Source organism: Choloepus didactylus, chromosome 4 (genome assembly GCF_015220235.1).
Source record: "Choloepus didactylus isolate mChoDid1 chromosome 4, mChoDid1.pri, whole genome shotgun sequence".
In the NCBI taxonomy this organism is placed as follows: domain Eukaryota; kingdom Metazoa; phylum Chordata; class Mammalia; order Pilosa; family Megalonychidae; genus Choloepus; species Choloepus didactylus.
Genome location: NC_051310.1, coordinates 95,017,102 through 95,029,321, shown reverse-complemented (window position 1 = coordinate 95,029,321; position 12,220 = coordinate 95,017,102). Strand labels below are relative to the sequence as shown.

The 12,220-nt window shown below is 49.6% G+C and overlaps 1 protein-coding gene across 1 annotated transcript in view; it reads left to right on the top strand.

The window, feature by feature from the left end:
• The first annotated feature begins 1,209 nt into the window (after window positions 1-1,209).
• Window positions 1,210-12,220, top strand: part of HOMER2 (homer scaffold protein 2) — a 120,288-nt gene continuing 109,277 nt past the window's right edge. The window contains exon 1 of the mRNA XM_037833170.1: window positions 1,210-1,375. Within this exon, the coding sequence (XP_037689098.1) occupies window positions 1,371-1,375 (5 nt within the window). The 5' untranslated portion in view covers window positions 1,210-1,370. The remainder of the gene's footprint in view (window positions 1,376-12,220) is intronic.

The window sequence follows — 12,220 nt, the reverse complement described above, 5'->3', positions numbered from 1 at the left end:
AAATTTTCCCAGGCTGAAGAAACATCATGTGGAAAGGCCCTGGGGCTGAAAAGCGAATGGCTGGAGTGCAGAAAGGAAGGGGGAGGGTGGGAGGGAAAAAGGCTGGAGAGGGCAGTGGAGACCCAATGGGCATGTTCAATATCTTGGTCTTCATCCTAAGGACAGTGGGAAGAAGCTGCTGGCAGATTTTAAGCAGAAGAGTGACATGATCAGGTTTGTATTTCAGAAAATCATCGACTGCAGTGTGGAGCACAGATTAGAAGGGGGATGGTGCCCCTGTAGGAAGACCTGGTTAGCAGGTGACAGTCATGGTCCCGAGAGAGATGAGAGGGGTGGGAGTGGTGGCTCTGCGCCATCAGCCTGTCCCTTGGCATTTTTACTGTCCTGAAATGCCAGGTTCATGTGGGCAGTGTGTTCTCTGCAGAAGATGATCCCGTGGAAGGCCAGCCAGCTTTGAAGGTTACATGGAAGGCTGGCCAGGGAGCATCTAGCGCCAGGACCTGATCTATGAAAAATGGATTCAGAGACTGTTCTTTAAGTTCCACCTTTGCCATCCCAATTTGCCTTGCTCTAAGAATAAAGCCAAGCTTGAGGAAGCCTTCTTAAAAGCGATTCCTCTCCTGATGGGAGCCCCATCCCATTTTACTGAGGGAAGAGCCCAGAGCACCCGCCTCACTGGCCTTGGGAATTTCATGGTGGCAGGTACCTTAAGGCCACCAGCCTGGCAATGGGCAGGGAGATGAAGGAGGACTTCCAGCAGGGGCATGGCCGTGCTCATTTAGCATTCTGGAGACCTGAGCTCTATTTGGAATGTGTGACCTTGGGCAAATCTCTTCTCCTCCCTGGGACTCGGTTCCTTTAGCTGCTAACTAAGGGTGGCCCTAAAGTCCCTCACCCCCAAGTTGCGAGTGGGACTTTCAGTCTAGGCGGCGGGATGACCGCGGCACTGCACCAAGCCCCGGGTGGGCACGCGGCGGGGACGCGCCTCGGCCGGGTCTGCAACGAGGAGGAGGGGCTGCCAGGGAGGGGGTCGCCGCACACTACGCCGCGCCCCCGCCCCTCGACTCGCCGCCGCCGCTCGGGGCCAAGAGGTTACGTAAGGAGCCGGGCGGGGCGGACGCCGCCCGAGCGCGGCCGCCCAGCCCTCGGCGGCCCAGCCCCCGCCCGCCCGCGCCTGGCGGCGGCGGCGGCAACGGCGGCGACAGCGACAGCGGCAGCGGCGGCCGCGCAGCCCCGCGGTATGGAGCGGCGCCGGGGCTGAGCCGGGCGCGCACGGGCCGCCGCATGTGCCGCGCGGGGAGCGGCTGCCGAGCGGGCGGAGAGCGAGAGCGAGAGGCCCCGTCGGAGCGGCCGCCGGAGCAGCGCCGGAGATGGGGTGAGTGCGCCGCGCGTGCCCCGCGGCTTGCGTCCCCGGGCTCCGAGGCGCTCGGGCCGGTCGGCCCCGCCAGCGGCTGTAAGCGCGCGGCCGGAGCCCGAGAGCCTCGCGCTGCCCGACCCGGCGCCCTCCGCCGGGGCGCGTGGGCACCGGGCACGGGTACCCCGGCCTGCGCGCGGACTTCCCGCCTCGCGTGACCCGTCCCGTCCGAGGGAGCCGGGACACCGGGCGGGGACGGCGCCCTGTGCCGGCCTCTGCGCTTCGGCCATTCCGCGGTCTCCTCGCCCCCCGCCGGGCGCGATCAACTCCAGGGCCTGTGTTTATGAGTATGGGAAGCAGTTTGTCGTGTTCCACGACTGGGTTTATTACAAACAAAATGAAAATCGAAGTTTTCCTGGAAAGGGAACAAGCCAAGTAATAAACCTCCAGCGAAAGGACTAGTGGACTTTGACTCTGCTTTGAGATGATGGCTGAGGATGATGGAAGTCTTAGTGAGGCTTCAGTCTTTGAAACAACTGAGTAGATGCTCGGGATGGAAGTTGAAATACTCTGTCGAAGTGACGAATGCTTCTGAGTATATAAAGTAATTTTAAAAGCAGGGTTGATTTCTCCTCGGCGTCTCTCTCAGCAGCAGGCGCTATGAGTCAGGGAGCAGTCGTGCTAGTAGCACAATAACTCCTTACATCTGCTCTCTCGACGTGAGCACACGCTAATGCGCCGTGCGCATTCAGGGAATGGTTATGACTCCCGTTTCACAGATGAGGAGACTGAGGCCAGAAGTGGTTTGTGACTTCCTCCCGGTTGCACAGCGGTCCACCGTTTGTAAAAGGGGGACACTGCCTGTCGGTGGGGTTGGGGCGTAAGTGAACCAGGATTCCAGGAGCTCTGGGTGCCCTGGTGTTGAACCCAGCGTTCTTCAGTCCTTTGGCATGACCCAAAGTCTTATACTTGGTGAGTCCAGAGATCTTGCTTTCCTGCTTGGGATAGGTCAGGAGTGGGAAGACTGTCCCCATGGCCAGACAGAGAACTGGAACACAGAGCCCAGCCCCCATGGGCCAGTGGCCTCATTGTGCCTCTCTCCAGGTCAGTTCCTGGAGTCATCTTACCTGGTTGGTGCTCATTATCCTTGAGCTACAGAGTGTTTGGAGGGACCAGAGGCAAGCCGGGAGGAATTTTGAGGAAGGGAAATATAAGGGTCACCGACCAACAGGCTAGGGGATGCTGAGAAGGGTGAGGAAATTTGCTTAGGATATTGGCCTGGTTCCTGGAGATTTCACACACACAGCAACTATGGGTGAATTTATCACAGGCACCCTGGCTGGGAAGCAGATTTTCTGTAACATTTTCAGTGACCCCTTTGTGGATTGTGAAAAGGCTGCTCTTTGAGCAGTGGGAATCTTTGAGGTTCTCAGATTTCATACTTTAAAAAAAAAAAAAATGTGTATGGGAAGGAGTTGGCAAATGTAGGTCTCAAGATGGAAGATGAAAGGGATCTGGTAATTCTAACCACCCTCCATCTCTCAACCCCTTCTCCCCACCCGCCCAGCCAACACAAAACCAAAACCAACCCAACACACTTGCCTTATCAAAACCAAATATTGAAACTCTGACTGTGGTTGAGATCAAATAGTTTTGTGGCAATGAAAACGTTTACTCATAAAAGCTTAAAGAAAATGTCAGGAAATAATTTGTGTTTGTGGAGGAGGGAGGAGTATCTTGGGGATTTTGTTTAAACATGGAATATGTCTTTCTTGTAATCTTAACATCATCCAATAAATGTATGTTACTCACTTCTTGTAGGTAAAGGCTGGTTGGTAACTCCTACCCACCTCTGTCATTTTTAATGTATCCACTTCTTCTATAATTTATGTGAATGTACAAACCATGACTGTAAACTGAGATGGAGCTAAGAGCTGGATAAGCAGATCAGACAGAGGAGGGTGGAGGAGTCATTTTAACTGAAAATAGAACCAATGTCATCCTTTCTGAGAGTTGAGTAGGATGAAGGAGGAACAACCAAGAACGGGCAGCCATAGGATTTAAGGGAAAAGAAAAAAAGACATCAGAGTTTACTTCTCCCCACCCAAGATGCTTTTCCTCATTCAGACGTTCACTGCTATTTCCCACTTCTGCAAAGTGTTCTGCATTAAGTGGTTTCCCCAGTAAGTTTGTGTTCTCACTTCCCAAGTGAGTTCTCACTTCTCAGACCTCATCCCCCATCATACACACACACTTTGCCTCCCTTTTCCTTGAAAGAGTAGAAGCCGGAGACCAAGGGAGCACTTTCATCTTCCCAACATAGCAGGGTGCAGCTGCCCCTGCCTTCATTGTCCTTTCCACCCATGGCCCCCTCTTGTCCTGTCAGAGGCCCACGCCTCCTGGGAGCCCTCCATCCCACCCCTCTCACCTTTGTAACTCCCTCCTCCCTCCAGGGTCTTCTCCATCGGTATATAAGCACGGTTTAGTTCAGCACTGTTCAGTAGAACTTTCTGTGCTGATGGTCCAGGGTGGCAGTCACCAGCCCATGTGGCTGCTGAGCACTTGAAATGTGGCAAGTGTGGCTGAGGAACTGAATGTTTAATTGTATTTAATTTTAATCAGTTTACATTTTAAAAGCCACGTGTGGCTAGTGACTACCATATTGGAGCTTGCCGCTCTAGGGTCTCTCAACTTAAAAAGGACCTACCTCTCTCTTGATCCTACATCCTCTCCTGTGTCCATCCCACTTCTTTGCTTCTCTTCATCTGAAAACATCTCAAAAAATAAATCCAGACCCTCTGCCTCCATTCCCTTTCTTCTCCCACCATTTGTTCAACTTCCACGCTCTATAGTCTGGCTTCTGGCCCCTCCACCCCACTGAAAGGGTCATCGACTGACCTCCATGCCCCCATTTTACTCTGCTTCTCAGCAGTGTCCCTCTCTAAGGGCCCTTCCTTTCTCCTTGAAGCAGCTCCCCTGTCACTGTCCTCACTCCGTATGCACCTGGCTTTCCTCTTACCTTGCTGGGGTTCCTTTGCTGCCCCTCCTTGGTCTGAGTCTGAATGATGGGGTGCTTAGAGATGGGTCCTGGCTCCTTCTCTGTGTCAGCGCTCTCTTCCTAGGTCAGGCTATCCTGCACAGGCCTCCCCTCCACCCCCCATGGTTTAAATATCATCTATAGGCTGATGACCACCAAGTTTTTATCTCCAACATAGCCCTTTCTTGGGGCTTCCTTCTCATCTCTCAGACTGGGAGCACTGGCTATTGCTTCCAGTACTCTCCTGCCCTTAGCCGTCCCCATCTCAGTCAGTGGTCCCACCATCCACTCATGTGCTGAGAGTCACCCTCGATTCCTCTCCCTCTCCCCCCACATCCAGACTGTCAGTCGGTCCTGTGGTCCTTCTGGAATATATCTGGATGCGGCACCTATCCCCATCATGACAGCTTCTGCCCTAGGCCTGACCACTGTCGCCTCCTTCCTGGACGAACCGCACTTGTCCTCACTCTTGCATGTCCCCAGTCCATCTCTACACAGGAGCCCAAGCGACCACCATCTTTTAAAAACGCTAATCAGATCATGTCACTGTCCTTATACACTCTTCAGCCGACAAAGCTGGCCCCCGTCCCTCTCCGTCTTCTCCAGTCACTCACTGTCCCTCACTGGGTTCTGCTGACATTTGTCTCCTTTCCTTTCCTTACCTTTCCTTGCGTTAGCTGCATTCGGCCCTGCCTGGGGGTCTTTGAACTTGCTCCTCTCTTTGCTTGGAATGTCCCTGCTCTGGCTCTGCACATGGCTTCCTCCTTCTCAGCCTTCAGATTTCCACTACAGGTCACCTGCCCGAGTCCTTCCCAACCACACACAGTCCAGTTTTTGTTCCCTACAGTTGCTCGCCACAGCCCACCTGTGTACGTATTTATGTTCTGTCCTCCCCAGTAGCATGTCACAGGGATAGGGACCATGCCTTACTGTTATCACCTGTGGATCCCAACCCCTAGCACGGCCTCTGGCACCTAAGAGGCACCCAATAAATATTTTTGATTGTGTTATTGCTTGATTGGTGGGCAGTGTTTCTTGGATCTCGGCCTGGAAGTTGTGATAGTTTTTGGATTACCTTTTATATAGCTTGCTTAATTGAGGGTTGCCAGGGCCAAGAAAGAAAAAAATCACATTTAGATGCATTTTTCTTTTTAGGCTAAAGCAAGCCATTTAGCTTTTATTGGGATTTGGGTTAATTTGGGGGCCGATGGCTGTAATCTGAGTAATGGGTTCGTAAATTATCTTTTTACCCTACTGCCAAAGGCTAACAGAAAACCTGGTTTGTCTGCTGTGTGACTTTTAGCTGATTTTGTCTGTGTTTACAAACAAGATCTACTGTATTTCTAATTGGCTTCATTTTACCCTCGTTTATTTTGTTCTTCCAAGATTAAGTTGCAATGTACAGATGCCACAATCTTGGTTATCTGGCACCTTGGGCTTTATTTCAGTAATCTATACTGATTAACTTTCTTTTGATGTTCATTCCTTCTCCTTTAATTTTCCATTCCTCCAGAATCACACCAAACTATGTAGTGCCTACAAATTACAGGGCTTTTCTTTGATGCTTGTGTGGACTAAAATAGGTACAGTCTCTCATATATTGGCATGAACTTGTCTTCTCTTGGCCCTGTTGCAGGTTTTAGAACTTACTGTCTAGGGCTCATTCCACCACTTTTATTGAGCACCCTTCATGTGTAAGGCCTTTGGCACTGCTGTTCGGGGTCTAGAGGTGGGCAAGATCTACTAAGTATTTCCTGCCCTTGTGGAGTTTATATTTTAGGACGAGAGACAAGCTGGTATACAAATACCAGCTTTTTGTGTGAAATGCTGTGAAGTTAGACGATATGTTATAATCTACAGGGTGTCAGAGGGGGTTGGGGTTGGGGTCCATCTCTTTGGGGAACTTAGGGAAGAAGCCCCAGTTCATCATGGGGAGATGCTGGGGAGTGTTAGCATTTAGGGCTACCCCTCATCATTTAATCAACCATCTCCTTCAGTATCGCAGTTAGAAAAATGCACAGTCCTTGCCCTGGGGCAGACATAAATACGTCTTGAATGAATGAGTGAATATTCCTTTTCGTTTGTCTTATACTTTGGGGAGATACCGTCATTCTGTTGGGAACAGCCCTAAACTCCTCGCCTTGAGGGTTGCAATGAGTTGAGTCGAGTCCTGTTCCCTCCCCCCCCAATTTATGTCCACCCAGAACCTCAGAATGTGACCTTATTTGGAAATGGGGTCTTTGCAGATGGAATGAGTTAGGGTGAGGTCACACTGTGTTAGGGAGGGCCCTCAACCCAGTGGCCGGTGTCCACAGGCACACGGGGGTTCACTCGGGTGGGGACGGGGCAGGGGTTGGAGCGACACTGCCGTAAACCAAGGAACGTCAGGCACCATCAGAAGCTGGGAGGGGCTAGGGGGGTCCTCGCTTGCGGACACCTTGACTTCAGAAATACAGTAAATGTGTCATTTGGGGCCACCCCATTTGTGGGACTCGGTTACGACAGCCCTAGGAAACTAAGACAGGGTGGTTGGGATGGCGTCGAGGGACTGTTTGCTGCTCCCACTCTGTCCCCTGAAGGAGGACCCCCGGTTTGTCTTTGTCTAATGGACTCAGAGATTTGTATAAATCATTAAGCTACTTCTCTGTAACAGCTCCTTGGGGAGCTTAGAGTCCAAGTGTGATCACCCTTAGCAAATTTGTCAGACCCTGTATATTATTACCTTTATTCCCACTTTATAGCCCTGTTCTTGTTTTGCCTTCATCTCTTCTCCCCTACCACTTTTTTTTTACAAAAAAAAAAAATTGTTTTACTTTTTTCTAATTATAAAAATATTACATGTTTATGCTAAAAAGATAACAGCGTAAAGAAGGAAGTGAAAATTACTTGTCATCCCACATCTCAGAGATATCCTCCTTTGGCATTCATCGGAGGTTTCTGGCTGACGACTTTTTCCCCAGGTCTCTGTCTGTCTAGATGAATGTTGACGTACAACAAATGTATTTTTAAGAGATGGAATCATATGTGCTGTTTCGTAACATGATTTTTTCAATGTAAAGTATCTTGGATGGATATCTTTCCACATTAATAACTACAGATATTACATCATCAGTTCACTCCACGCCTGTTTCTCATTTTGTCATTTTGCTGAATTTTATACATTGTTGTAAACCTGCTTAAATCCTTTCTAGAACAAGGCAGGGTATTCAAAAAATAAAAAAAAAACATAAAAAAATAAAAACGACAGTTTTCCCAGTTCCTTAAAGCATTTGTTGGCTTTACATGAATTACTGAAGGAAAGAAATGCTAGAGGAGACCAAGATCACAATTATCATTGTATAATTTGCAGCGACTGTGTAATTTTGGGTGAGTCACTGCTCTCAGTGAATCTTGGTAAGAACACCAAGGATTCATCGTTGTTGCTAAGGAAGGTTGGTGGACCAGGACCCAGCTGCTCAGATTGTTTCTCCTTGTTTGGAAATAACAGGGCAGAGTAATTCTGCTCCGGAGACTTTGAGGAGAAGTTTTCTCTGTGAGCCGAAGGCCCCCATTCCCTCACCTGGCAGCCCCCTCCCGCCTGCTTCAGAGGCCCTTTTTTTCTGGTCTGTATCACATCCCACTCCTTCAGTGAGAATTCCTTTGGCAAAAGGATCGGCAGGGACATCTGGTACAGAAAGGACGTTATAGTCCCTGCTTTAGTTGTAAGGCAAATTAAAAACAAAAGAAATAAAGCTGGAGAAATCTCACCTCAGCCTGCAAAGGCATCGAAAACCTTTGCAAGAGGACTTGCCCTGGTGCATGGGGTGGGGTGGGGGCCTCCTTTCCATTTGAAAAGAAAGCTGCCTTCCCCTGGGATCACATCTCTGCCTTCCTTTATGTCCAAAGTAAAACGAACAGCAGTCAAATAGCACATTTGCAGTTGAGGAAAAAAGTATTTTTTCAGAGTATTAGAAATCCCAGACATATTAAGTCCTGACCTTACAGATCTTGAGCATTTAGACTCTGTCTTTTTCCAGCATGAGATAAATTGAGCAAAAAGAAGCATCATGAGGAACCCGAGGGGAAATGCTTCTCATATGCGTTGGTTTGGATACCTCGGTCTCTAAGCGCTGCTTGTTGTGTGTCTGCATTTCCTGGGTATTGTGCACACAGGCTGCCCCAGGCGTATTTATAGATTTGGAGGTGAGTGCTAGCGTCGGGATCCAGTTTCCTAGCAGGGTGTGCTTTGTGTAGGAAGAGCGTCAGTTTGGAAGCCTCTGCTGAATGCACGATGAAGTCTCCAGTAGTTCTGCCACCGGGTGCTGTTAGTCATATGGTATCGTTCTGGTAGAATTTATTTAAATTATATTTCAAATTAGCTTGTTAGAATAAAAATATGCTTGTGGGGAACACATTTAGACATTTGTCAAAGACTAGAGAGATTTTTTTAAAAAACATTTTTATTCACTAGCCGGTTGATAGTCTTCTTATTATTCCTCTGGGGAATTGGGGAACCTGGTGTCCCCACCCCTGTGCAGAAAAGCTTGGGATAAGGAGTCGCCACCAGCCAAAGCTGTTGGCCGGGGAGCCCTGAAGCACACGGGTTCCTCCCAGCCAGAGGAGGCCGGGCACGGCTGGGTCCAGGTGTGGAAGGGGCTCTGGCAGGCCTCTTTCTTTGTGTCCCACCCTGGGGACACCTCAGTCCACATCACCAGGGAGGGCTGCCCGGCCTTAGTCTTCCTTCAGCTCTGGGGGGAAATCTCGTCTGTGGGTTGTGGGGTGGGGATGTCCATAGGGACCCAATTAGTGAGAAGTGCAGACCCCGCTGCTGGGCACTGGGTCCCTTTTGGGATCTTTAATTGGGAAAGCTTTAATTGGAGTTGTTCAGAAAAATGGAGAAAAGGAGAGGTACTCTGGTTTCTGTTGTCCTGGGGGAGGGGGTGATGGAGAAGGTCCTCCTGGGGAAAAGGAACGAAGCCTGATCTGGGAGGCTCCAAAGGGCAGGAAAGGGGACATCCGGTGGAGGTGCCATCGAGGCAGATTTCAGCTCAGATGTTGTCAGGAGTTGCTCTCTAACCCTCAGAGCTGCCTGAAAATAGAACTGGCTGTCTAACCCAGCGGTGAGTTCATTGTCATGAAGTGTTTAAACAAAGGCCAAAGGGCCACCTGTCAGGAAGGCTGGGGGCTGGGGGAATGCTGAGGTACATACAGGTCAGACCCCAGTCCCCCTGGCTGGCTGTGGGAGTGTCAACAAGTCCTTTTATCTCTCTACACTTCACTTTCCTCATCTGCTTAATGACTGCGGTGGTTAAATGAGAAAATGTGTGTAAAACAGATAGCACATTGCCTGACACATAAGTGTTCAATGAATGGTGGCCAGGTTTATCTTCTTCTTCTTCTTCTTCTTCATCATCATCATCATCTCTGCCTTGGATGGGAGTTGGGCCAGATGACCTCTGAGGCTCCTGGAATAGGAGTTCGGGGGTCAGTGCTCCCGTCCCCTCGTCTTTAAACCTCTGAGTGCTTGCTGTGTCCTCAGCTGCTCTGCCCAGCCATGCACCCCCTTCTCATTTCTGAGCAGTGTCAGCGTTAGTTCTCTGTCATCAGGTGTCTAGACAATAGGTGGGTTGCCCTCTGGAGCTTTGCCTCATGTTGCAAGGCCTTTGTGGGCAGTGGAGAAATGGTCAGAGGACTGGGAAGATCGGAAGAGCTGATTCTCATACGCCAACAAGAAAACCAGTCCTCCAGAGAGTTGCTTCCACAAGGGGTGCAAGTGTGGACGAAAGGTGAGGGGTTTCTCCCCAGCATGGGCAGCAGACTAGAGATTTGTGTTGCTATTCAGGGAACTGTTTAATTGATTATTTTCATATCCATTCACTCATTCATGCAAGAAATATTAACCATCTGTCTGGTGTCTGTGTTGTGGTGGAATTGGGTCCCCAAAAAAGACACTTTGAAGTCCTAACTGCCAGTACCTGTGAATGGCGCTGGGTCCCACATCTCGACCTTCCACCCCTACTCGTGTGGATCTGAATTCCTTACTGCTCACCCCTTGTCTGCCCACCTGCTTTTAGGCCTTTCTTATCCCTTTGACCAGGGACCATCACCTGGATGTGGAGCCTTCTCTGGGCATCCGCCAGGGAGACAGAGTTGGGTAGACAAGGGTCCCTGCCCTCCGAAGGGAGATGGATGGTAAGCGGGGAACTCGGGTGTGCCATCAGCCCTGTTACTGAAATACGAACAAGGATAAAATGCTTAACTGCAAGACGTTAGTGAAGGCTTCCTGAAGGACTTTTGAACTGAGTCTTAAAGGACGAATACAAGTTTCCCAGGAAGACAAACTGTGTGTGTGTGTGTGTGTGTGTGTGTGTGTGTGTGTGTGTGTGTATTGGGGGGTGGATTTAGGTGGCGAGGGCTGTACATGGCAAGTAGTGAAGGGTGGAGCTTAAGAACAGGGACCTTGGGCTGAGTCCTGGCTTGACCTCCAATGGGCTGTGTGACCTGGACTATGTCACTGACTTTTAGTTCTGTCATCTGTAAAGTGGGGATGATAACAGTACCAATGTCAGAGAGTTGCTGTAAGGAGTTAATGAAACATACATTTTAATGTGCATTAGCTATTATCAGTAGGCCTGGAGGTGAGAAAGAATGCAAACAACCAGTGAGTGGAGAGAAGGGGTCTGGAGGGTACAGGCATGCAGGAAAGGCCTTTGTGCCAAGGTGTGAGGACTTCTTGCCATGAGTCGCAGGGAGTCGGTCGTGGGTGAGGCTGGAGGGAGGCATCAGAATGAGCAGCATGCGGTGGACTTGGAGAGGAAGCTATGGCTTGAGGTAGGAGGCAGAAATATGCTGTATGCTAAGGAGTTTGGACTTTAGTCTGTAGGCAGTGAGGGAACATTTTCACTTTCGAAGAGAAGAATAATACTTGTTTTAGGATAATTATTCCAGAGATAGCAGTATGAAGAGTAAAGAGAGTGGCATTCAGGGACCTCCTAGGAACTAGCTACTGCCACAGTCGAGGCAAGAAATATTAAGAGCAGAAGGGATGGAGAGGAAAAGCAGATCTAGCACAGATTGATTTATATGATTTAAACCTTGCCTTGTTCTATAAGGGATCTGAGGCAGCCTCCAGGAATGTGTGTATGTAATACAGTAAAATAGAAAGATACAAGTAAGGCACCGAGCTGGGGATGAGGGGAGGATGCTTTAGTGTCTTCCCTGTATAGTTGCTAAATTAGGATCCAAATTTAGCTGTCATTTAATGAGAGCTTAGTGGGTTGCAGTCACTGTGCAGAATGCTGTGTTTACAGTACCTCATTTAATTCTCACAGCAATCCCCACTTTCATAGTTGAGAAAACCGGATGTGAGTGATTAAATAACCTGCCCAAGCCCCCACAGCCAGGAATAGCAGAGTTGAGAATTAAGCTCGAGTCTGTCTGAGAGGAAAATCCATGTCCTTAAGAGACATTTTCTGGAGGCCAGACCCCCCCATGGGAGTCACGTGGGAGGTGGATTTACAGGTCTTCATTGTTGGGATGAGAGAAAGAGAGAGGCTGAGGGGCCAGAAGTTCAGATGTTTCTAGACTGTGTGACAGAGCCAATGTTGGTGCCATTGACTGAGATTTGGAACATAGGAGGAGATGCTGTGGGGGAGATGGAGGGTGGAAAGATGAGAATTTGGGTGCACACGATGAATTTCTGGTTCTGGTGACCATCCATCCACTATAGAGTGGCCTCTGTAAGTAGAAATTCAGCTCTAGCGCTCAGCAATTAGGAGAGAGCTGGAGGAGCCTTCACCTCTGGGATAGATTTGCTTACCCAAGGAGAGCATGAGTCAAGAAGAAAGATG